At 41.2% G+C, this 26460-nt stretch overlaps 1 protein-coding gene across 11 annotated transcripts in view; it reads left to right on the forward strand.

The window, feature by feature from the left end:
- agrn (agrin) overlaps positions 1-26460 on the forward strand; it is a 361340-nt gene that overhangs the window by 269943 nt on the left and 64937 nt on the right. For all 11 annotated transcript variants that reach the window (XM_074681162.1, XM_074681166.1, XM_074681165.1 and 8 more), the window contains 6 exons: positions 8624-8821; positions 9341-9541; positions 17469-17611; positions 20443-20548; positions 24897-25013; positions 25549-25713. In XM_074681162.1, coding sequence (XP_074537263.1) covers positions 8624-8821; positions 9341-9541; positions 17469-17611; positions 20443-20548; positions 24897-25013; positions 25549-25713 — 930 coding nt within the window. The remainder of the gene's footprint in view (positions 1-8623; positions 8822-9340; positions 9542-17468; positions 17612-20442; positions 20549-24896; positions 25014-25548; positions 25714-26460) is intronic.

A 26460-nucleotide genomic window follows, 5' to 3' on the forward strand; every position in this document is an offset into this window, starting at 1 on the left:
CTGGAAAGCTCTATCAGGCTGCTCGGCTAACCCAGGGAGTACTCTGAAAAGCAGAACTCTGACACCACCTCTAACTGTATCCATTTGGCAACAAATGGTTCAATCTATGATGAGAATGTTTCTTACTGAAATATGGTTTAGGCCTTGTTCAGACAAAAACAGCAGCATTAAAAACAAGGGTCTTTCTCTTGTGTTTTTTAAAAATCTGTGTTTAAGTGACAATGCTGTATGCACACAGGACTGAAAATGTTCGAGTTTGCATGCAAGGCCAGTCGTTGGTGATATAACTTTGTAATGTAACACTACTGAAGAACACCATGCACCAGTACAGAGAGTATCAGAAGAGCAGCATTGGCACTATTTTTAAGGGAAAAGAATAGACGACATTAAAAATCCTTTTTTTTTTTTTTTTAATGTGAAACCAGCATCTAACCCAAGATTAGTAAAGAGATTATTTGTCTTCAAGAAACTACACAACCAACAGAAAAATTGTCACAGAAGCTTTAAATGAAGAATTTCTTATTATATTGAAATAGTTAGATTTTCTGTTGAGGCCATGTTTGAATCGTTGGTGTCTTTTGCAGAGTATTCTAAGAGATGATGGGTCAGCCCCTGCTGTCAGAGCTTTGGTGTTACAGAGTAAATCGCACATGGCGTCCATCATCCAGCATTGCTTGGGTTAACCAAACAGAGGCAAAGCAGAAACGGTGAACCAATGATGGCTTTGTCTAAACAAATCAACCAGCGGTTAATAACACAGATGATTAAAGTCAAATCAAAGAAATCAAATTGGAATTCAGATTGAGGTCAAACAGACACTATGAAATCTCTGGATCTTTGTTAGAACAAAGCCTCCAGGAGGTTTTGCAAATTACCTTCAGTGTCACCAAAAAATAGAAACAATGCTCCAAAAGATGGTGATTATAGGTCAGGTAGTTTTATGTTTTTTAACTGTTCTGTTCCTGATTTGCATTTAACAACCAGATTGCTTTCCTTACTTGTTTTTTTTCCCCTCTGGATTCGATTTAAAGCAGTTTTTATATGATAGAATATGTGAGACTCCTAGTAGAGCTTGAGTTTTCCGTAGTTGTTTTCTTTCCTTGTTCTGTTTTGTTATTTCCATCCAAATACACTATGATATGTAAGCTGTCAGATTTATTGCTTCCCGACTCTAAAGAAGGAGCTTAAGGGAGGCAGGTGAGGGCAGCAATAGCATAAAAGGTGAGAGGTGCCACAATAAGAAAAAATAACTCGACGTGTGTGTTTAACTGTGTGTGGTGTGTGTGTGTGTGTGTGTGTGTGTGTGTGTGTGTGTGTGTGTGTGTGTGTGTGTGTGTGTGTGTGTGTGTGTGTGTGTGTGTGTGTGTGTGTGTGTGTGTGTGTGTGTATGTGTGTGTGGATTACTACAGCATCTCATGGGCCCTGCTATAATTTCATTTCCTCCCCTGCAGGCTGGAAAAATGGTGGTTATCTATACGGCTCAGGTGCAAACCTGATAGCAATGTGAGTGACATTTGTTATTATTCCGAGAGTTTCCCACCTCCTGCGTTTGAGTGGCGGCGACCTTGTAGGGTAGGCAGGGAGAGGTGCGCTCAGTTAATAGACCCCCCAGCTGGGTATCAGCCGCCTTGGAAAAAGGGGCCATTCATTCGGCTTTAACCAAACAGATGAGAGCAGAGCAGCCCGAGTCGTTTCAGAAAAGAAAATAACAAATTCCTCTTTTTTTTTGTTCCCACAGGTGTTTGAGATGATACACACATTTGAGTAAGAAATATAGGTCACACCAGCATCATGATAGTGGACAGACAGAGGAAGAGGAAAGTAATAAATGCAGCAAAAGAAAGAAGATGGAGTTAAAAAGATGAAGAGGAGGAGGAGGAGGAGAGGAAATTGGGAGTAGAGTTAATAGCGTGCCAGGCAGGCAGGCATCGACAGGGGAGTTGTTATCACCCAGGCATGTTCACAAACCTTCAAAACACAAACCCACCTCCTTCTTCCTGCTTAATCCTGAGGTAATACTCCGCCCAGACCCCCTCAGCAATTCAGGTTTCTCCCCGCTGAGGATATCAACACAACAGTGTGAAACTGGAGGGTGTTCTTATTTTTCCTCTTCAATGGCCCGATCCTTCATGCTTTCAAGGCCACTTTTTCATCCATCCTGCCCCATTCCTCACTCCCACTTCTAAAAACTCAAACCAGGGTACGAAACACAGTAACGGGCGCCGTCACAGTGATAAACCAGCACTAGCTTCACCAACATTTATGTCTTGGGAACTTTTAGGGGACTTTAACCTAAATTTAGTCTCCATCTATCAACTGAGGTGACTGAGGTGAAAGAATAATGCTACACAGAAACACTTAGCTCTGCTACCTTTGACTGAATTATTGTCAGAGGAGAAATGCAAATTTAAGACCTCCTTATGTCTCTGTTATCTACACATGGATGATATTTTTGAGCACCATGAGTCTCTCATAGCTAAGAATTCCAAATTTCCCAGGTGCCAAAAGGGTTCTGCCAGTAAAAGCCTAAATTTAGCACATCTTGTCACCAAAATCGTGCCAAATCTGTGTTAGATAGCGCACAAATCCCAACTCCACTTATCATAGTGCCAATGCTGGCTCAAACTTGCCCAAGTGTTGCTTGGTGTAGTTTATTCTCTGTTGGTTTGTGCATGGATGATACATATCCAAACCTGGCAAAGAGTAATGAGCCAAAATTAGGTCACATCTTGTTCCAGCTTTGAGCTGCAGTCTGCTTGAATCAGGTTTTAACACCAGTTACCCTGCTTTAATATTTAAAACATTTCATTCTAATGATCTGGCCAATTATCCAAATAAAATCAACTCTAAATTTTACGAGTCCTGGCAAAACAAAGATCAGAAAACATCTCTTTTTGCTAATGGACAGTGTGCTGTGGTGTGTTTTCCTTAAGTAAGGTTTTTCAGGTGAACATGAAAGGTGTATAAATAAGATGAAAGATCCATATTTCCAACAACATGTAACTATTTCAACATCCTGAATATGTTTGTTAATGCCTGACAGAACTTTTACCTCAAAGTCTAAACTTCTCATACTTATAAAACTTCAAATTAGTGCTGACGACTTGCAAATGGCCGAGCTGCAGATGGCAGAAAGTGGACGTCTTAAGATTACCAGTAATGGCGACAAATCTGCCTCTCCTCCAGGCTTTGAACTGTCTTTTGCGGTCTGTTTGTGATGCATGTTGTCTGGAGGATCAGGCACTGTGGAGAGCCAGGTGCGAGGGGCAGGTGCTGATAAAGAAGCGAGGCTGCTATCAGGACACAGGGCCTGATAAAGGGCAACACTCGCCACTGCCGTCAACTGATGTTATGCCGCTCAACCACAGCAGCCTTCATTTTACACACACTTGTGTTTTCTGTTCATCTATCTTCAAAAAACCACAAGGCCTCCTCTTCCTGTTTATCTCAGTACATCCAAACCTTTCAAAGCAACCGGCAGCGTCTTTTTGGGATGAAACGTCTCACCTCTGGCGGCAAATTAATACTCAGCCTGAGTTATAATCATCAATCAGAATTTAAAGCCAAAAGTTTATAAAGTTCTCCAGTTTTACACTCCTATAAACAACACCTCGCACTAAAACCACGGTCATTAATATGTAGCCAAAGCAACCTCTACTCTTCTGGGACTCAGTCCACAAGATTTGGAACGTGGTGGAGGGATTTGCTTCCATCCTCCAAACAGGAGCTTTTCTGAGGTCTGACTCTGGTTCTGAGGCCTGGCTCACATTTGGTTTCCAATTAATCCCAAAAGTGTCGGATGGCTCTGTTTGGATTGGAACAGTTTGTCCAGGACAAACTCTGAAAAACACTTTTAATGGACATGCCCGTCTGCACTGTGGCTTTGTCACGTTGAAAGAGGAAACGGCTGAGCTGACACTGCTGCAGCAAAACTGGAAACAAATTATTGTCTAATATAATTTGGATGCTGAAGCACAAATGTGGATTTCAGGTAGTTTTTAAACTTTCCAAACTAATTTTGAGGGCTTAATAAAAAATCCAAAACAAAACTTTTTTGGTGCTGCGTAAGAGCACTATTTTAATCAGCAGTCTTTCACAGACATGCTGCAACAGCTACAACTTTAACTCCCAAAAAAATGCGTCTCTCCAAAGGTTGCTGGTTTTTGGTTCAGTTCTGTCCAATAACCTTGCACAGGAATAAAGAGCCTTTTAAATTAGTAAACCATATTTTAAAGACACTGTGAGGAGTTTTTGACTAATACTAGCTGCGTTTCCATTACGCCTGAAATACACCAGATATGTCTGCAGTGCGACTTCTTTGCGCTGCGTTTTGACCGCATTTGTCAACTCACGAGGGCTGCGTGTTCAGTCCGACAAGCTGCATGACAGCCAGACGACTGGAGTCTCCGCTAACAAGCCTCTCTTCATACATGTTGGGCTGTAAAACCTCAAACCTGTTGACTCCTGGTCTGGCTCCGCTCGTTATGTCAGTTTATCGTCATAGTCAAGCTAAATACAAACTGATTTGACACGGTCCATTTCATTTTGAAAGTAACTTGGTGTCTTTACTTAGTTTCTGGCCACAACTTCCTGTCTCACTTGATCTTCCCTGTGCTGAATTTATGCGCCACAGCTCTGCGTCCATCAAAAATAGGATGGCTGCGAATTACCTGCTACACAATGGAGCAGTCACACAGACGTACTGCAACAGAATGGATCCTGTGTAAGTTGACAGATTGATTTGAATGAAACCTGTTTGATCCATTCGCCGTAATGGAACAGAGACGCACTGCAGACACATCCGGCGTATTTTAGCTGTTACGCCTAGAATTGTGCAAAACATAAACATTGCGATTAAAAAAGGGTAATGGAAACACCAAATTACGAAAAACCTCTGAAATTTGGATAAAAGTTTTGACGCTTTATGAGGTGGCTCTTCAGAAGTTTTGATATTGATTGAGCTGGAGATGATGATTTACATTCAGTTTTTTGTTTCTGCCTGTTTTGAGTTGGCGTGATCACAGCCGACAAATCGGCATCATCCCTATCAGTGCAGCGTTATTATTTTACTCAAGTTGTTTCAATTCTAGTCGTAACGAAAACACCGGTATGCTGCAATTGTACTTTATCTAAACTTCTAAAATATCGCTTTTATTTTGCGAAAAGGTGTAATGGAAACTCAGCTACTGATGCCTCATTATGACCTACAGTTTTGAGTATGATTGTATCTTTATGCTCAGTTTTACCAGGAAAATAAAACTGTTTCAATATCCAACACTCACACTGAAGTGTCTCAATTCAGAACTCTGCTGGTAAAGTTTGAGAAGCGAGTTAGCAAGCAGGACGACCTTTTATTTTCTTCCAATAGTTTTCTTTGCTCATAACTTTTTGTCCTCATGGCTGATGCTGGAGCAGAATTGGCAGAGAAAAGAAGGAATCTAGAGTTTACAGTGGGGCGTGAATCATGGCACTGTGGTAGTTAATCAGTATCTTTTGTAAGCTAGCTATCAGACATAACTCAGTTTGCAAAGTTTTGTTGTTTTATTTTCTGTATTCTGCGTAAAGGTGGTTTAAACAAAAATCAAGATCTGTGTACTATTAATTTGCTTCCACACCAGTGCACATTGTACCAAAAGCCACATCATTGCATCTGCACATGTTGTGCTCCCTGGAAATGCAGAATTCATGCTGGAAGAACAAGAATAAATTTGTCCAAAAGATCATCAGAATTAAGCCCCAGGCCAGAATTACACATCGAACATTCAGATGAAATATTTCTCCTAACTGCTTCACACATGTAATTCCTTATGCACGATTACAGGACATTTCCACCTATTAATATCCAGTTGATTGCGCCTATATGCAGTTTACCTTATGTTACACGTTACGCGTTACAGAGCCCTTCAAGGCCGTTAAGTCACGCAGGGAGTGGATGTCATCATTAGATGGAGAGATGAAGGAAATGAAAGAGTAATAAACAGATTAATAATGTGGAAGGTTTTAGCCTTGCCTCTCTCAATTAGTGCCAAATAAGCAGCAGTTATTATCCTGTCCCTAATTGAATACGTTAGCGAGCTGTGCTAATGTAATCCTCCAGGTGTAAGTGGTGTCAGAGGAACAGGTTCATTTTCAGATAGCCTTGTAAACAGACAAGTGTTCTTAAAACAAGACCTTTGTTTAGCTTTTTAATGTTTCCTGCACATGTATGACATCAGTACTCTGAACGTGTCTGCTCCTGCCGCACCGTGTCTTCAGGGAAAACACTCTGCCTCTAGAAACAGACAATTTCTCTGGAGGAGATCCAAGTGAATCCTCCAACTAAAAGGTGGATTCTTAAAAGCTTGTTAAGCCTTTTGGGAATCTCTGAGCTGTCTTTTTTTCAGAGAAATGACACAGAGCATCTGCCTCCTTCACTCCTGAAGTGTGGTGGAGAGAAGCATATTTATAAGCAGGTATGAACGACCTTACTTAAAGTGATAACTACAGCTGCAAAGGTGTTACTTTTCTCACCAATTATTTTGAAGTCACTGCTCAGAGACGAGTCCCAAAAAATAAAACACTTGTGCCGGGGCTTCCCCACAGGGCTGGTGACGAGCAGTACCTGGCCTCTGCTAGATAAAGCAGTTGGCGTTCCAGTCAAAGGGTTTAGTTCTCGTCTCATCAGAGCAGAGAATCTTCCTTTTATGCTTCCAGGGTCATTGTTGGTGATGTGTCTTTTTCACAGTAAGTGTCTTCAGTTCTGTCCACTCTTGTAAGTATTTATTGATGGACCTCTGCAGAGGTGGTTGTCCTCCTGGGGTACTCTTCTTTCTCTGCAGAGAATTTCTGAGGCTCTTTGTGTTCACTTATTTAGTTTCTGCTTCAGAAAGAGTGAGTTTCGGTTGGTTCAGACTGCCATGATGAGCCCAATGGTCTCTCAGAACTTTTTCAGCTCTTTGGCCGTTTTTTTTTTTGCATCCTCACATCTGCCTCAGAAGAGTTCTATCAGTGGAGAGGTTTTTTTGAATTTCATGGCTTGGTTTGTAGCTCTATCATGAATGTAGACTGTGACCCATTTCAATAGACAGGTGTGTGGCTTCAGAAGTGTTTCAAATCGATTGAATCTGCAACAGATGGACTCTGAAATATTGTCCCATGCCTCTTCTGAACTCACTACAGAAAGCTGCATCACTACCCTTTTTACATCTGTTTCAAAAATGTTACTTAGCAGCAAGAAAGAAAAACTAAAAACTGATTCAGAGAATTTTACTGCTATCTGTTTAGTGTTATCGTGTAAACATTTCAGATCCATCCATGGACTTATGTACCATTTATGTATACAGTGAATAAATAAATCTAAAGATGATACTAAAATGTTGATCACAAATCAATTAAATTAATGCAAAGATTAAAAAAAATCAGAGGAAAGATGAAAAAAAATAGGGAGAGTCAGTTTAAACTTACAGTGCAGTGTGTTTACACACATTTAGCATGTCACAAGTTCAATCTGTTTTAGTATGCAATACTCCACTATCACAGAAGTGTGAAAGGCAAAATGTTACTGAAGTTAGAAAAAACACATTTACTGTAATGCAAAAGCAGAAAAACTGATTTTTAAATTAAAGGTTAACATTGCAGTTTAGTTTCTCTCTGATGTGAGCTTTTTTTTTCCATTTAACAAACGCATACAATGTTATTCTTTATAGGCTGTGATGAAGTGTTGCAGATGTTGATTTTCTGATGGAAGGAAAACGTAACACTTTGCGTCATAAATTTAATCGTGGATATTTTCCAGAAACAATACAATACACAATACAGTTAAATATGATGACGTAACAAGACACAACACAGCAGGATACAACATGTTACAGTATGGTACGGTTCAATATGAAATGAAATGATAGGACAGGATAGGGTACAGTCCAATATGATAGTAAAGGAGAGAACATGATAATGGTGTGATTCGATGAGGCACAAAACTCAAGGAGTTTACGATAATCTACAGTGTAATAAAATAGGACAGGATCAAGGGTCTAGGGCGGTTTCAGGCCCTCTGGAAGCCTCAACTGCAAAATATTATGTCTCTTGAGTAGCATTTGTAACATCATTTTTTTAACTGGCTAATGTCATGTTTGTTTAAATTGTGAAGAATTAATTAATTTAAGAACACAGAAGAATCTTGTCTCTGATAAAGCTCGTAACACATATGCCTGTGTATGTGGGAGCACACACCAGCACAATACCGAAGCACAAGTGTCCTGTTTGGTTGCCGGGCAGAGTTGTTCCGTGGTCCTGTAGCTGCATGCAGCTTCATAATGATGCTAACCTGGGTGATGTGTGTTTAAAGTGCGTACATGAATTACTTGTGGTCTTGTATACTGCATGCTATGTAAGAATTCAGCCTCATACTGGAGCACTAGTTAGGGTTGATCCCCCCCATCGCAGCCGGGTGTTTCACACACTGGACAGAATGTAAGACGAAGTGAAAAGATATGATTAGACAGGTCACAATAGGATGTGACACAATATGACACAGCACGACACGATACAAAGTTGGACAGGATACATTGTGTTTAGATACAGGATAGCATGGCACACACACACACTCTCTAACTCATATGCCTTCCTTCCTATCTCCATCTAGATGAAGCTTGTGCCAATTGCTCTTTCGGGGCAATCTGTGATGCTCAGAGCGGTCAGTGTCTGTGTCCATCCGAGTGTGTGAACTCCCACCAGCCCGTGTGTGGCAGCGATGGTGTTACCTACCCGAGCGAGTGTGACCTGCACGTGCATTCCTGCAACGAACAGATGGACATCCGGGTGGTCAGCCAGGGAGAGTGCAGTAAGTTCTGCAGTAATGCATTTCCACAGTATTTGTCTTATACCTACAGCGTGTCATATTCCCAACATCAAACGCGGAATATAAATGATTCCTGGCATATGCATGAGTCCCGCGGTGATCAAAGAGAGACGGAGAAAGGAAAATGCATGATCTGTGAAGTTCTCTTTCTCTGGCTTTAAATTAAATGTGGATAAAAAAGAATACAAGTGGAGCTCACCATCACACAGCTGCAGGCAGGCAGCTCATATTCAAACAAACTCTTTGAATTGCAAGATACTCAGATGTGGAATTACTGAGGGAGCAAGTCTGTGTCAGTTTTTAGAGAGGGATATTTAACAGGGGAAGTGGCATGCATGACAATTAGGAAAGGATCAGAGATACTTTATTTGAAAATTATTCTAGAGATGCATTTTCAGGGTTGGTGTGAATAGATTCAGGAAAAATAACTCCATGAATGTCTTATTTTCTGCACTGACCCCTCCTGCTCTGACCAGTCCCTGTCCTGTGTGTATAATTCAGAAACATGCGGCAGCACAGTTTGTGCCTGGGGAGCCCGGTGTGTCCAGAATAAGTGTGAGTGCCCGCAGTGCATAGGCGAGGCTCTCTCTGTGGTGTGCGGAAGTGATGGCACCACCTACAACAACGAATGCGAGCTCCGTCTGTCGTCCTGTATGCAGAAGAAGAGGATTGATGCGGCGAAGCCTGGCAGCTGTGATGAAGGTAGGAAATGGACTTTGAAATGGTGTAATTATGTTAACCAATCGGCCTTTGAAATGGTGTAATTATCTTTATCAACTGACCTGTGCTACCAAACTCAGTCATCTGTGGACTTTCAGAATGGTTGCATATGCCACCAGCAGCATGCCAACAGGGGAGTGTAGCAAGACATGCAGTCAAAGTCATACAACACGACCCGTCACATGGACAGAAATGTCTTCTGGGTCATTAAGTTCAGGTCAGCTGGAGCATTTAGAAGCAAAATGTTCATGCTCTGGCTGTCTTGTTTGTTCACCTGTTACACTCCATTTCCTCACATTTTCCAGGTTCTTTATTTACCCCAACTCTTAATGGACTCAGAGCTATGCCCTTTAATTCTTACTTATTTACACTAGTTTGGTTTGTTTTAGCATAATTTAGTTGAAAGCCTTTGTGTTTTTGGATTTGCTTTTTTTGTCCAATTTACCAGTGAGTGTTATCTTAGTTCCAAAACTTCTCCCAGTTTTTATCAATCTCAACAAATAAACACAAAAAGTCATGTTGGCTTTAAAATGTCCCCTCTTCTAGAGTCTATCTTGCGGAAACAGTGAAAACTACCCTCTAAAAGTCAAGATTTCAGATCAACAGTTGTGAGGAACATGAGCCAAATAGCACTCAGAGGTCATGCTTTTGCATTTTTGGTTTTATATACGTCTAGAGTAGAGTAGAGTAGAATAAAGTAGAATAGAAAAAAATAGAATAGAGTAAAGAAGAGTATAACTTTATTTTCCCCAAGAGGCAGTTCACCTTACTGACAGTAGTCAACACATTAACAAACAATACTAAGACACAAATACATCAGACACAACACCCCCAAGTTCCACGCATTGTCCACACACAGGTCACCGTGGTAACAGATTATTCAGGAAACCAAAAGCTGATGGTATCAAAGACAGTCTGTGTCTGTTTGTGCTGCACCTGGGAAGACTGAACCTTCTCCCTGATGGCAGCACCTGAACTCCTCATATGAAGGACGCTGGGGGTCAATAACTTTGGTCAGGCTGATCGCTTTTATATCAAAGTCACAGAAATCTTTCAGTTTTAAGCTTGTTGATATTCCACAGCTCAGTTTATCCAGTTCATTTTGCAAGTTTTCACAGTGCTTCATTTTTTCCACATTCATGTTACAGCTTTGTTACAAAATTCTACACACAAGACCTCATAATGACAATAATATTTTTTTTTTTTTTTGAAATTTTGCAAATGTATCATAACTATGAAACCAAAATATCACATGTGCAGGGCTGTGAATACTTTCCAGATGCACCATATGCTCAACAAGAGTTTAGAAATAAAAGCTTTAAATCTGACTCAATCCTTTACCAGGAAGTCAAAAGTCAATTATATCAATGGCTTAACTCAAAACTAGGGGCGCACCAATCACAATTTTCTGGCTGATCACTGATCTTTAAAAAGCCCGACCTGCTGATACCGATTTTGGCTGACACAGATTTTTTCATTTTCTACAACTGACTGCATATACCTTCCGTGTTTAAATCTTGTTTTATTAAAAATCATTGAACAATACCTGTGACACAATAAAATCTTTATGTTTTAACTTAAACAACCAATTAAGTGTCCTGAGTTTCAGGTCTCAGAGCAAAAAGTAACAAAGGCTGGCTGACAGACCCTCTGACAGCCAGCCTTTGTCAACTGATCTATTTAAGATCAGTTTCATGTGTAAGGATGTTATCTCATTTGGAAAACTGTGGTAAAGGTGTATTATGGTAAAAACAGGAGAGTCATGACAGAAGAGATTTTAGTTCAGATGAAAAATAGACTTAAGAATCAAAGCTTTGAATTGATAGCCAACATGTGACTCTGAAGCCACATGTATTTTCTGTAATAACAGAAACAAAGTACTAAGTAACAGAACCATAAAGGAGGTTTATAAGTAAACCCTGGTGTTCTTATCTGATGCTGTATACGAGCTCCGTGAGTTCACTTCTTTGTGTTTTATTTGAGAACCAGCTGTAAACATTTCCAGCTTTTCTGTCCAATTATTCTCTTAAGCGTGTGACCGATGGCACTTAATGTGAGTATCTCTGATTTCCACGCCTGTAGCTCTGTGGTTCTCCCACATCATGAATAAATGAGAACTAATTCACCGTGCAAATCATATCTTGATCAGCGCTGACGGACTGAGTCAGAGTATCATAGTCCCTCACTCGGCCCGTCTTAGGGGAGGACTTCAGGGAGCGAGATGCCGACTCCTGGCTGTCATGCACCCAGATGTCTGTGATGCCTTTCTCCCCCCCTGTGGCTGCTGGGTCATCACAGGGGACGTAGTCATCCTCTGACAAGGTGTGAAGGGGAGCAGATTACACCTGCCAGCAGGAGGGATGGCTGGAGAGAAGAAAAGAGGGGGTAGATGGAGGACAGGGCAGATAGATATGAGAGGAATCCTCTTCCATTTTGATTGCTAGCCAGCGGTCTTCCTTTCTTTTCCTTTTTCTCCTTATCTGTTTCTCCCCCCCATTGTCTACAGAACTGGCCCGGAGCCTGCTGGGCGAATTGTGCCACCGAAGCTTCTTGTGCTTGATTTAACATCATTTCATTGACTGAGACGGTGACCTTTTTTGTATGTAGAGCATGAAGAAATGTGCGACTGTATGCACATGAAGCAGACAGACGTGCTGCGTCCCCTGTCTGTGTGTATATACTGTAGATATAGATGAAAATGCTCTCCTCTACTCCCCCAAGGGCACTGCTCTGCTTGTGATGTGTGATGGCTTAGTTTTTCTATTTTATTCCTCCTCACACTGTCTCTGAACATCCTCCTTTTTTTTCATCACTTGCTCATTTCGATTCAGAGAAACCATCAGGCTTACACAATAGAATCTTTTTTTTTTTCACTCCCCGCCGCTGCTCGCCATCCCACCCACTCACGTCTCTCTCCATTTTGCACTGTTCTCTGTCAAAATTGTGCCTCTTGACAAAAGGGGCACCGATGTTTTCGCAGATAGGGGTGGAGATGGGATCGTCTGCAATCGATAAATTTCACCCTAGGGGTGACAACTCGTCCTGTCTATTTCTGAAGGCTCTGTCCTCGGTCCTTTCAAGCCCTTCAAATCTGACCCAGACCCTCCACAGGAAGTCAGGGGTGATTGTAAAACGATCAAAACCAAGTCGCTGTTTTTTCTTTTGACTATCCGTGTTTGACTGCGGGGTATTTCTCTTGTGCGACGTATAGAAAGAAGCATCTGTTGTTGATGTATGTACCGCGGCCTGGATGTATGGATGGTAGGTTTTGGTAAAATTAGGAGTTTATATATATTGTGTCACATCGTGCTCTGTCAGAAAAGAAGAAGCAAAGACTGTATTTGTCAGACAGCAGCAGAGCTCTACATCAGCCCTCCTCTCCATACGTCACATCCAGATAAGCCTGGTAAGAAAGTGAACATGTGATTTATTCGCTCACGTAGACCTGACTTGAAAAGCATCCTCATTAGTCTTCCAGGGGGGAGGGGGGCGCAGAGCATAAAAATGGAAGTTGTTTTCTTCCGCCTTTTGTTTAACAGTAATGAAAAATGACAGTGTTCCCACTGTTGGCCATACAAGGAAATTTATCACCTGTTTAATTTCACACTCGGGTAGGCCTGGCCTCAGCTCCTTTTTCAGACACTGACAAAGTAGCGACTGAGAGCAGTGCATCACCTACGGGTGCCCGGGCCCTTTTTTTAATTGAATAGACATTTAATAAACAAGATTATGAGCGCAGGATCAGACCGTGATGTGCCCTCCACACCCTGCTCTTCACATCGATCGGATCATAAAAGCTGCAAAAGACATGAAAGGGCATGACAAACAAAAAGAGCAAAGAGAGAGGCTGTGTGAGGGAAAGAGCTCATCGAGTGAGATCAGCAGATTTTTTTCCCTTCATGCTCCATCCATCACCGGTGCTGTAACCTTCTGTTAAGGCACCAAAACTCCATTTCTCCTTCTTCCATCTTCATCCCTCCTCCCCAGCGGGCGTGACGCTCCATCCCTCTCTATCTAACCCAACTTTATTTGGACTAACACGCTGTCACGTACGTCATGAGACTGCACTGATAGATGGAGTGAAAACAAATGCAAATCATGCTTCACCACAACCTTTGGCAAAGGCCACCCTCATTCTCGATCCTTGACGTGACATCAAAGAGGATGCTGTCTAAGCTGACAACCACGCAGGTGAGGATCAGGAGCTTCTCTGGCTGCTGTTGACATGACAGCTTGACCAAACATCTGCATCCCTGTCCATCAGGCACACTTTCTGCTCCTCCTTTTATCCACTGCCCCCCTCTCCTCCTCCTCTCTTCCTCCTTTCAGCTTTGACAACAGCATCCTCTCCATCACTTCTGTTATTATTTCCACTGTCAAATGTTTCCTCCCTCTCTGTCTTTCTTGGACATTTTTCTCATGCTATTCATTCCCTCTTTTCTTCTCTCTGCCACTGAATTCTGTCTTCTTAATGGAGCTCCCTTGGCTAAATAGACTCCAGCTTATGACATGATTGAGTAAAACTCAAACGGATGGGCAGCGCAGAGAGAATAGCTGATGCAGCCATCTTAGCTGGGGATGTATTAATTGAAAGGTTCATAGGCAGCGCATGTGGTGGGCGCATCAAAGAGCAACAGCTAATTAGGACCCCCCTCCACCCTTCACTTTTATTTATTCCATTCTTAATGTCTTACCTCTTTTATTTATTTATCTCCCCTCTATAATAGGCCCTGAGCTGAATATGAATTTGCTGCTTCTGCATATTCTGTTTAATGTGTCTTTCTCAGCTGGTGTACAGTTCGCAGATACAGGTGGCCAACAGCCAGCGCTGCAGCACTGATTATTAAATCTCTTTGAGATCTGATGTGATCTGTTTTCCTGACTTCGACTGTAAAGAAGAAGTTGATGAAGCATCTTGGTTTAAAAAGTTGAAGTCAGTGCCACGGTGCTTTAAACTCGCTGTATGTGTTATTTAAAACAGCCCAAAGGTGATAGAGTGAGCTGCTTGCAAGAAAAAAAGACTCATTGTGAACATTTTACAATGAGTTTACAATCTGTAATGCTGGTGTCAGCAATTTTTAATGTGGCATTTATGTTCATTCTGTAGACTAAAGTACCATTCAATGAGAAGGAAAGTAGAGATGCACCGATCCGATCCTGGTATCAGGTATCTGCCCCGATACAGCCCCTACATGCTAGAGCAGGTATCGGTGGAAAAAGATCGGTCCAAACTTGAAATTAGGGCTAAACTATGATTTGAGATACAGGGTATAAAAATTTACAATTAAACAGTCATTACTGTAAGTTCTGAAGTACTGTTTTAACCAAACTGCTGTTAATCATTAAAAACTTAAAGTTTAAATGAATATCAACTTCAGTAATTCCATATGTACACTTTTTTTTTCTTTTACTCAAAACATGCCCAGTCTTTTCCCACAGTAGAGCATGCAGGTTAATATTTAACACTGGTATCGATTCAGTATCGGTATCAGTCGATACCCAAAACCCAAGTATCAGTATCAGTATCCAGACATGAAAAGTTGGATTGGTGCATCCCTAAAGGAAAGGTTTTAAAGCAACCTATGATCGACAAGACACTTCCATTGCAATCCTGTTGACCATCACAGAGACTCACCAGTGCAGCCAGATGTGGTCACTTAATAAGAAAAACAAAGTGGCATCAGAAAGAAGATAAAACTGTGTTGGCATTCTTTAATCTTGAGATTTAAGGTGATGTCTGAAGCCAAATACCTGCAGTTGTTTCAGCGGGAAGTGATCTGCCTGTGCATTGGCCCTCGTCACTTAAGTCTTGTGTTTAACTTGGACTGTGGTTAGCGATCGATACGTAGCGGCACTGGCTAATCCAGGAAAAAAGGATTAGGCTCTGAGGTTCTGCTCTTGTGAAATGAAGACAGAGCAAACGCCTAACGAGTGCTGATGTTTGGTGGAGGGGTTGCGGCCTCTGAAACTCTACACAAAGCTCCAGCTCCGCTGCTAATGAAGTGAAGGCTGCTCCACTGTATCGACCACTCAAAGCTGTCACAGCCCATTGCTGATGACCCATATCAAAGAAGAGCCAGGGCTCCATCTGCCCTGCCCCTCCCCTGCACTGTGACCTGCTCCATAATCTACTTTAGAAGATGGGTTATGCTAAGTGGCACCTCCATCACAAGGACATTGATTTCACCATTAGAGGAAGGAACATCAATACGGAGAGCTGAATGAGGCCTAAAAGTAGACGGGAGAGGAGGAAACATCCTGATTACCTGATGTTTTTGGAGTCTCTGGGCTGTGCTGGGAGCTTTTAGTTGGCCTGCATTCCAGTTTTGAATAACAAATTTGTTTCAAATGAACTTTCTGCCAGCCCCCGGGGTGCCTCTCCCCCTCTCCTTCCCTCTCTGACATTCTCTCCATCGTACATGCTGACTGCTTTCCTTCCCTGCCTTCACAAACATTCACCTAATCTCCCTCAGGACTGCCACTGTAGGTGAAATTTGCAACTTCAAAAGCAGGATCCTCCCTCTTTCCGTGCCTGCACCCTGCAACAGCCCCCTATTTGTTTTTCATAAATGCAACTGCAAAACACCCTGCTGAAAATGTTTTTTTTGTCCCCTTCGGTTACTGCTTTAAAAGTTAAGAAACCTGTCTTTGTACTAAAGTTTGCTCAGGAGTTAAACAATGACAAAATAATGAAAATAGAGTATACAAATCAAAACAGCTTTTTCATTTCTCTAAAAATAGCTTCACAGAGCACTTTATATTCCATATATTTTGCTTATATCGTCTTTTTTTATTCTTTAAAGTTTGTTTTTCTGTATTTACCTTAGAGACATTCAAACCCTAATTTTATTTATCACATTGTTTCAACTGTCATTTCATATTTAAGTCAGAGATACATGTGTGTGTTAAGTCTGTTAAATTAATCAACAATGCCATCCTTGCTAGTCAACACCAGAATTACCAAATACAAAAGATTGATACTCAGCCAACAGATAGTTTCAGCACCTCGAGACCCTGAAAGCAAAAGCTCCTTCTCCTCTGGAAAATAAAACTTAGCCGCCGAATCTTAAAATACTTACTGGTGGGTACAGAACCAAGAAGTCAGAGGTGCAGGAGGAGGAAGGTCATGCAATCCAAAAAGCAATCAGTAAAATGCTTTAAATCTATTCTTACTGGAAGCCACCATCAAGAAGCTAAAGCAGGGGTTACAGTATAACCCTCCATGAGTTCTTCATAGGCTGAAGCTGTAGAATAGTTCATAGTTCATAGAAAAGAGTTTTCCTGTGCGCAGAGATGTAAGGCTGAGTTTTGCCTTGCCTTTTCTTTCTTCCAGGAACTTGTGGTCACCATTTGCTCCAGAGAAGAGCCCTTAAAGTGCAAACAAAAGGTCTGCCAGGGTCACAGAGTTGCTGGAACAACTTTGTTTAAAGTCTCAGGCGATAATTAGATTTTACAGAACACTTTGCAATTAGTCGTATTCTCATATCGGGAGGCAGGCACCCATAAAGCAATGTCTTGCCACCAATTCTCTCTGCACACTTGGAGGCCAGAGTTAATAATTCCCTCCCTTTTTTGTCTCTGATTTAATTGAAATGAAAAGGATGCCTCGCTGGTTGTTCAGAGATGTTGCTTCTAATTTATTTAGTCAATCTCTCGCCCTGACTACAGTTGGTCATTATCTCTTGCTACCAGAAGCGCCTATAGCTCCCTTTTTCCTCTCAGCAGCATGAGGGGAATGTAAATTCTGCTAACTCTGTGACGCTCCTGATGTATAAATCCAGCCCAGCTTCAAAGAGGAATGAAAGTAGGACACTGTTTTTACCTGAGTCACAGGTAAAGGGGCATCTCCTGTGTGTGTTTGTGTGTTTTATTGATCATATTGTGTGTTTGTGTTGTGTTTTAAATGCAGACTGTGGCTCAGGAGGCTCAGGCTCAGGTGTGGAGAGCTGCGAACAGGACCGCTGTCGTACGTTCGGAGGCTCGTGGGACGAGGATGCCGAGGACGATCGATGTGTGTGTGACTTCACCTGCCAGAGTGTGCCCAACAACCCGGTACGGCTGCTCTCAGAAAACACACAACAGCCACAGCTGATGTCTTTTCTCTGCGTGGAGTCAAAGCACATGAACATTAAACATAATTGTGTTGATATTTGTTATTTGCAGCAGAGTTTATCTTCACATTGCTCAGGGATGATTCAGTTTAGAAGTTTATTAAAAAGCACTCCTCTTAATCATCACATCTGGCTTTTTGTTATTCAAGGTGATACACATGTGTTTTTCCACAGTGACAAAATGAACAAGAATAGCTTTTCCTGGTGTAAATTTGTCAAAGTGTTTCTTATAAGATAAAACACTTCTGAACCAAAGGTTGAAGATCAAACCTTGCATCAACAAAAAATGTCTTCCTGATGGCAAAAACTCAAACCAGAATCAGAACACAAGTGAAAGACAGATTCTTCTTTTTTTACCATTATCATTCCCTTTTAAAATGTGCTGTTTGGGGATGCTTGGACTAACAAGCTGGGGTTTTTTTTTGTTTTTTTGTATTTTTTAATTTGTTTCTCAATTCCATAAAACGCCCTTAGCATAAATGAGACAATCAATGGGAACTGATTGTAGGACCATAACTCACACAAGTACAAACGTATGTAAAAAAGTGTCTCATGTTGAAAAAAAGTGGGTTCACAGGTCAGGTGTAGATCAAACAGCCCAAAGGTTGCAGACAAAAAGACAGAATCACAAATACAAGCACTGGTCAAAACACACGTACAACTAACAAGTAAGGCCAGGCATGCACTTCACAAACTGAAGCTGATTTTAAAGACAGCTTATGAAGTTGATACGTCAGCTACCCAAACTTTTATTCTCCTGGTTGTACCAAATGGAAGACAGCAGCTTTTTTTTTTTTTTTTTTTTCTTTTCGCCCCTGCCTGTCAAAAAGTCTGTGCAACACTGGAAGACAGCATCTTAAAGCATCAACTTCAATCAATCAACTTGAATTTTACAGAGCCATTTACAACACACAAGGTGACCCAAGTGCTTTCCATTTAAATCAACAACATCAGAACACAAAAATCCAAATACAATATAATTATAATGGAAAGAGTGTCTAACACACACTCAGCTAGATAAGGGGGAGCAAGGCCATTAAGAGCTCTAAAAACAAAAAGCAGCAATTTAAAATCTTAAACAGGAAGCCATTTCACATGGGGTCCAGAGCCCACAATGATCAGCTATAACATCATGACCACCTGTGCAATCTAATGCAATCCAGCTCAACGGCTCTACCACCTCTTTACCAAGCTTCTTCAGCTTTTGTTTTTATGTAAAAAAAAGTGAAACTTGTTATTCTTTGATCCTAACTTCCATGTGTGGAAGTGTTCAAAGGAAACTTTATTGACCATCTCCCTGGCAAGCTTCACAGTCAGACCTTACAGTTTGGTAGTGCAATGTTCCCTTCTCACTGTGACATTTATTGAATAACACTGTATGTGCCCAGCTGAAGAAGACTGGAACAAGGGAAAACACAACTAACAGGCAACCACAGGGGAGATTCAGGAGGAATATATACACAGAAAATCAGTGGGTAATGAGACACATGTGGATTTGAGTTGAGGTGAGGTCAACACGTGGGGCGTGGAAAACAAGAAGCAGGAGCGAAAGGTCAGGGACATGTGTAGGAACTAAACAGATACAACAATACTGAAATTAATTAAAACCAAACCATGACCTCAGGTAGAGTGACAGAGTGTATCAACACGCAGGATCGAGCTAAGATGGATTGTAATACATAAAAACATGTTTAAGACTGTAACACAATAAAATAAAAACAGGCCTATTAAAAACAGCATCTCATTTAAAATCTGAGAAGGAGACCTTGTATTTTTTAAAGCCTGAAGACAACCAGACAAAGAGAGGCCAGATTACTTTTGTTCATCATTTTTTCCATTTTCATAAACACTGTTGTGGAACACGTATTTTACAACCCTCATGACAATCAATGCTGCTTCTGATTTTTACCTCCACCAAGGAGATTATGTTTTGAGACAGTTTGTTTGTCTGTGAACAACATAACTCAAAAAGTAACAAACAGATCTTGATGAATTTTTTAGAAAATGTTCAAAATGAGATAAGGAGTAAGCGATTAAATTTGGAGGTGATCCAGATCACCGTTTGGATCCAGGATTTTTTTAAAGGATTCTTTATCATTGTGAGATAGCACCGTTTTCACCATATGTGTATATAACTCCACAATAAATGGTTGGATTGCTTTGTGAAACAATACAAGACAAGGTCACCATAATTTTTGACAGATGTAAAAGTACGATCCAGATCCTGGCAATATTCTGGATACTAAGATCTGGAATATGAAATATGAACTGGGTCATCATAACTTTCAACTCTGTCAGGAAACAAATTATCGTAAAAAACTGCAACTAACACCAAATTGTAGCAGACAGTCTGCTGAAAGGGAGTATACCATTAAAGCAGGACTAAAGTGTTGCGTGACAATTGTTCTCTGAGTGCTTTTCTAGTTGTATCTTATTCTTAACTGACAGAGGATCTTTGACAAAACATTGTAATGACGTCATGTTAACTTGAGTTATGCTGTAACGTTTGTTAAAAGCTGGAATAATTCATAACTGCAGCTAAGTTGGGGAAGACCTTGAGATGTGGATGAAAGGTCAGAGTGAACAGACTTAAAGTTGAGGCATTTTTAAACAACTATTTTTTTTTTTTTGTAAATCTAGCATAAGCTCTGTCTGCTTTGCTTTGACTTTAAGTGACAGAAGCTGCACGGTAAGGAATGTTAAACAGTGAAAAAGAGCAGACGATCCAATCAAAGGTTATGTGATATTAATCTCCTGTGATTTTTTTCAAAGGTTTGCGGCTCAGATGGAAAAACCTACAGCAACGAGTGCGAGCTGAAGAAGGCCAGATGTGAGAAACAAGAGCACTTGTTGATTCAGAATCAGGGACCCTGTACAGGTCGGTACATTACACCACTCACAGAAACTGTCATTAAAGCACGCAGAAGCACCCTCACCAAGACTCATAGTCATTGACATCTCATTTCTCCTCTCATTTCATCCATTGATGGGGTTTTAAAGTCCGTAGTAGGAATATGATTCTGTTGTTTCTCTGCACGGTGACGACTGCAGCCAAGAGCGAATGAAATGAAGGTTAAATATGATTTGCTCTTTGTGTAATTCGCTCAGGCATGGTTTGACTGACTTGACACATTTGCAGCTTTTCAGAAATACTCTCATTCTTATTGTGAGACTGACCGGTCCTCTGAGGCCAGCTGGTGTGCAGAGTTTAAAAATCTCTCTCATTGGCTCATGCATGAACTGAGCTGACAGCAATAATGATTCACCCTCCCTGCTCAGACATCCTGACAACCCAAACCATTAAACTTGTCCTCACAAGCATGCTTCTTAACCCCTCAGGAAAGTACTTTACCCCTCTTACTTACATAAAAAAACCTCTCTCTTCACATGCAAATGAATGGCACTTTATCAGCCCAAATAGACGTCGGATCAGCGGCTAAGTAGCAAAGGTTAGACCTCTTCCTCTCCATGGCTGTGAAGGGCTTTTGCTCTGATGCTAGAACAGGCCAGGGGGAGCAGGGCAAAAGGCACTTAAGGGATTTCGTGTGATAATTGCAGCCTGTTTGATTCCCCCTGGGTTAAAAATAAAAAAAGGGAGAAAGGAAGAAGTGGAGGGAAGAGAGTGAAAGACGGAGCCGCCAGTGTTTTCACACATCCCTGCAGATTCTTCTTCCCTTCCTAAGCCGGCCTCCTTGGGCACTGACAGTCACGCTTCTCTACCGTCCGTGGATAATCAATCCTTTTTTTTTTGAGAAGCCCTCTATGGCTGCCACTGCTCCCGGCTCTCTTTCTCCTGTTGGCAAATGGAAAAACTCAGATCTTTGGGAATTTCACTGCCCTCTACATTAGACATGTAAAGGAGAAACTTGACTTGACCTCAGCTCCACAAACTTATGGGCACATGTCTGCACTGTGCGGCAGAGACAGAGACAGAGAGGGACCTTTTTATTAATGAAGGTCTTGATCAAAGACTGAATGTGAGAAAAAGTCGTACCTCCAGCCAGATGGATGGGGAAACACCTTAAACCTGTGTTCTTATTAACACCCAGCAGGGGGCAAGATCCCAGGGCTGCAAAAGTTGTTCAATTTATGCACGTCTCTAAAAAAGAAGGTCTTTATTTTTTGTTTTAACTTTTGCACGACGTTACCTAACGTCATTGTCTTCATTTGTTGTAAAACAGAAAATAAAGACAAACTGTGTGATAGACAGTTTGTATTTAAGCTGCTCTCATTTGAAGTAAATAAACCGATTAAAAGTAAATAAAAACTGAGAAGTGGAGCCAAAACATGTTTCCATCTTTTTAAACTTTCTATAAAGATCTAGCTTGAGTTTAGCTGGTTATGAAACAAGCTTTAATTAATATCACTGCCTCTTTATGAGCTACAGCAGCAAACAAAGCTCTCAGCGCAAGTGTTAACTGTTTCTTCAGAGATATTTCCAATGCCTGGATTTACAGTGGTGTGGGTGTGAGACTAAGTGGGTTACAGAACGCTCCGGATACAGTCTTTTTGCTTTCTTCAAAGCAAATACGAGTGGGAAGAGATTTTTAAGTTTTTGGCATGTGAGGAAAAAAAATCAGGAACCACTTTATCTAATTGGGAGTCAGGAAAATCTCCTCACGGGAGTTCAAATTTGCTGAATTTTTGCAGTTTTACAGAAGTTTAATGTGTTGGTTTGAAGAATTAGTGATTCCAAATTTTAATTTGGTAACTCCAGAACCATGAAAAGTTGGAAACTTTTCCTTGGAAGTTTCAGAAATGAATGAGACTTGTCAGGAAATCTCTGGATGAACACATGCTTAATGCAGTGTTTTTAATGACATTATAAATGAATTTTCAGGGATTTTTTGGGGTTTCCATAACTTATTCATGAATATCGGCATAAATATATGTCACAAGCAAACATACATGCAGATATACCTGATACAACACTTATTAATGACACTTTTCAGTTTTTAGAACGATACAACTATAATAGTTACTGTCACAGAACAACAAAAACCATGAATGGTGAAAAATAGAATAAAATTCAGGTATCTGCTATAGCCTAGACATATTCAGTATCCTGTATGTCCTCTTAGAGCCACAGAAACATTCCAGTCAAAAAATGTCAGAACGTTGAGTTTAGCCTCTCTTGAGGCCGTGCTCTTTACTCATCAAGGATCTGGACTTCACCATCTTTAGTGGCCGTTATGTCTGGTCGTCATCTTTAATGTCACAAAATGGTTTCTTTCACAGGACCATGGATGGATAAAAATGTTTTTTTCAGTAATCCAATTTTTAGAAAAAATAATTTAAGTAGAGGACAACACCCTGAAAATTTCCAATATTCCAAGGCTGAACTTACCCAGGAAAAATTTTAGGTACCTTTTCTGAGATCTTTTGGAGTTTTTCCACCCTTTTGCAACCCCATTTCCACAAAAAAAAAAATCACCTTTCATACATTCTAGCATGCAGCCCAATTAGTGCTTCACCAAAGAACAGAGCGACAACAAGAATCAGCAACAGGTGAGAAGACGCATATACAATTCAAAGTGAAAATAAAATCAGTGCAGTGAAATCGATATGTTAAAATCTGGTAGATACAGTAAAATAATAGAATAAAAATTAAAAAAAAATTTAAGATAAAAGAATGAAAAACAAATGCATCCCAGAACTTAAAGTAAATGATTCCATATTAAAAGCTAAATGACACAGAATTGGTGTTTACCCTCATCCCAAACAAGGTGACATCTGACTCCAAACAGGGCTAAAACAAAATAACAAGATAACATTGGTTAAAATGCAAAACATATTGCTTTAAAATGCTTTCTAAACCAAGAGTGGTTTCTCTGTTCAGATTGTGTTTTGGATTAAAAGAAAAAAATCCATCTTATCCATGACATGTTGATAATGTCATCTGCTGCATGCATATTATAAAGTTTACCTTGTGGCATTTTAATTAACCGTTTATCTCTGCCTCTGAACTCCCTTCTGGGTCAGGGATGTAAATATGGAATGAAACACTTGTGGGTTAACAACCGAAGCGTCCACGTGCAGATGTGCCCTTGCAGGATCATAAAGACATGCTACAAACACAACAGGAGAGGAAGCACAGCAGCAGACCTTGGAGTCTGTGTGAGGGGTAATACTGCACGTCACAGCTGAGCTGCATTGTACCGGACAATGCCCATTGAAGAGGAAAAACCCTTGAAGGGTGGAAGAACATATGAAATTAAAAGTTCTCCTTGTCCTAATAGGCTCAGTACAGATAGCCGTATGGAGCGCCGGAAAGTGGCAAGTTAAATGAACTGTGTCCAAAGCCCATCTCTGGAGTGGGAAAGCACTGGAAAAAGAGCGAGCCGAGTCATCACCATTAGGCTGAGGCTCATATCCACACCAGTAACAGTGTGATTTATGGCCCCGGTATCTCCAGCCTCCAAACTCCAAATGAGCAACACAAGAGAAAGCGATCGAGAGGGGAATAGAGAGAGACAGAGAGAAATAAAAAGGGGAGGGAGAGAATTCTGCTCTCTATCTCTACAACTTTACTTTCCACTGCAAAGCCTGGAGAGAATTTAAACAATGATATTTCTGCCTCGGCCATTACAAGAAAAAAAAAAAAGAAACTCCTCTCCCACTCGCTGTATGTATTGTTGTTCTTTTCCAATTTTCTGGAGAATCGCCAACTTTTAGGAGCACATTTTGCTGAATGTTTTTCTTTTCTCCGAGCTGTCACACTAGTTTGAAGGCTGCAGCATCCTTAGACAAAGGAGCTCTCCAACAGGCAGAAAAACTGCTTGGCACATTCCTTCACATTATGCAGCCGGCTTTCTTTTCTCTTTCTGGGAGGGGGAGGTTGTAGGGCAGCAGCGCAATCCAGTAGTATGAGACAAGAACAAATGAAGAGAACATGCCTCCTAGTAGGTGGTAAATGTCAGCTTCTGCACATTCACAAGCAACGCCATTGTTTGTTTTCACTGGAGGTAATAGCATCATTTTCCCCCTGATTTTGAGCCATTGTGGAAGGAGGAGCAAATAGAATTGTTATCTTGAAGCCCGCTGCCAGCCTCTCCACCTCTGCCCCTCGAGCCAATCTCATTGTCGGGAAAAGTTACATGTTGCTTCGGGATTGCATTGTCTAATTCTCTCCCCTCACTAATATAATCATTCAAAATGTTGCTGTTCTCCTTTCTCTCCTTGTGCCATCTCCAATCTCCCCTCCCTTTTTCTTTCCTCCTCATCAGCGATTTCACCCACATCATTCCCCGAGCCAGAACCCCAGCACTGCAGTCTGTCTGTGTACGGCTGCTGCCTCGACAACGTGACGACCGCCTTGGGAGTCGGTCTGGCCGGATGTCCCAGTAAGACCTCCTCTTAGTCCTGCTTTAACCCCTGATAACCTTCTATATGTCGTGAGTTTGTTTTGTGCTCACGAAAAGTAGTTTTAGATACTATCAGGCTGTTTCAGCATATAGCTTATACGGCTTATTGTCCTTGACTGCAATTACAGCTGCAAAGTTGCAGAGTGGAGAACGTTTCATCTTAATCCAGGAATAATTATGATAATGTTGCACCATATCAACAGAAAAATCTCTCCATCTGATGACAGCGATGGGGGAGAAAATGCTGCATTAAGCTGTTAGCAAAAGGATACAGTGTAAATGGAGAAAATGCAGAGTAAGAAATCAGGATATACAGAGATTTCGTCAAAGAGATTCACCTAAGCGTGCTTTATCCACCGTTTAAGTTTTGAAAAGAGCTTAGCTGACTCTTGAGCCGAGCATCAACCTGTGACAGGGATTGTAAGCAGCGTCCAGCTGTTGTGAGGAATGCTTTGAGAAGGAGCAGTGATGTAAAGAGGTAGAAGTGACATCCACCGTACTCTCTTCTGCTCAGGCACCTGTCAGTGCAACACCTACGGCTCCTACAAAGGCTCATGTGATCCAGCCACCGGTCAGTGCTCCTGTAAGCCCGGCGTTGGGGGGCAGAAATGTGACCGCTGTGAGCCTGGTTTCTGGAACTTCCGCGGCATCGTGACTGAGAACATGAGCGGCTGCACACGTAAGTAGAGAAACACTCCTGAGTGTGCTGAGGTTTATAATCACATGAACAATACCAGCATCAATTAGTGATGATGCTAGCAACTGTTAACATCCTGCCTCTGATTATTTCCCACAAATTGCTGGAAGCTTTTTTACACCTTCTCATTCGCAGTACATCAGAAGATATCCTCTGGACAGCCACACAGAGATTTGTGCTTTTATTTGTGTTTCTGGATATCTGTTTCTGAGGTTTCAGCTCTGACCTCAAGAACACTTCCCTTTTTTTTTTTTCAAACAGCCCAATAAAGTCAGAAATCAAACATGCGTTTTAAAGGGATTTAGAAGTAGGCGGCTGTGGCTCAGCGGTAGAGTCAGACACTCACCTCAGAGGCTGGAGGTCTGATACTCGCTCCCACGGGCCACATGCTAAAGTGTCCTAGGGCAAGACACCGAGACCTGAAATGCTCCAAAGTGGTTCACGAAGCTGTGTATAAATAGGATGAGTTGATACCGATGGGAACTTCTCATAGCAGCCTCTGCTATCAGTGAACGAATGTATGAGTTGGTTAATGCAGTATGTAGCAAAGACAGGAGAAGTGTTAAAATAAAATAGAATAAAATGATTTAACATTTACAGTTCAAAGAAAATCAAGCACTTAGTGATGCACAGTTAGTAGAGCCAGTGCTTTGTGTTCAGATGCTTCAGTCCTCCTCAAACTGGTCGTAAGTTTGATCCCCAGTTTGGGCATGAATTACCAAACAGATG

The sequence above is a fragment of the Halichoeres trimaculatus genome, unplaced genomic scaffold (genome assembly GCF_033239565.1).
Source record: "Halichoeres trimaculatus isolate MK-OKI-2021-1 unplaced genomic scaffold, fHalTri1.1 fHalTri1_scaffold_11, whole genome shotgun sequence".
Lineage (NCBI taxonomy): Eukaryota > Metazoa > Chordata > Actinopteri > Labriformes > Labridae > Halichoeres > Halichoeres trimaculatus.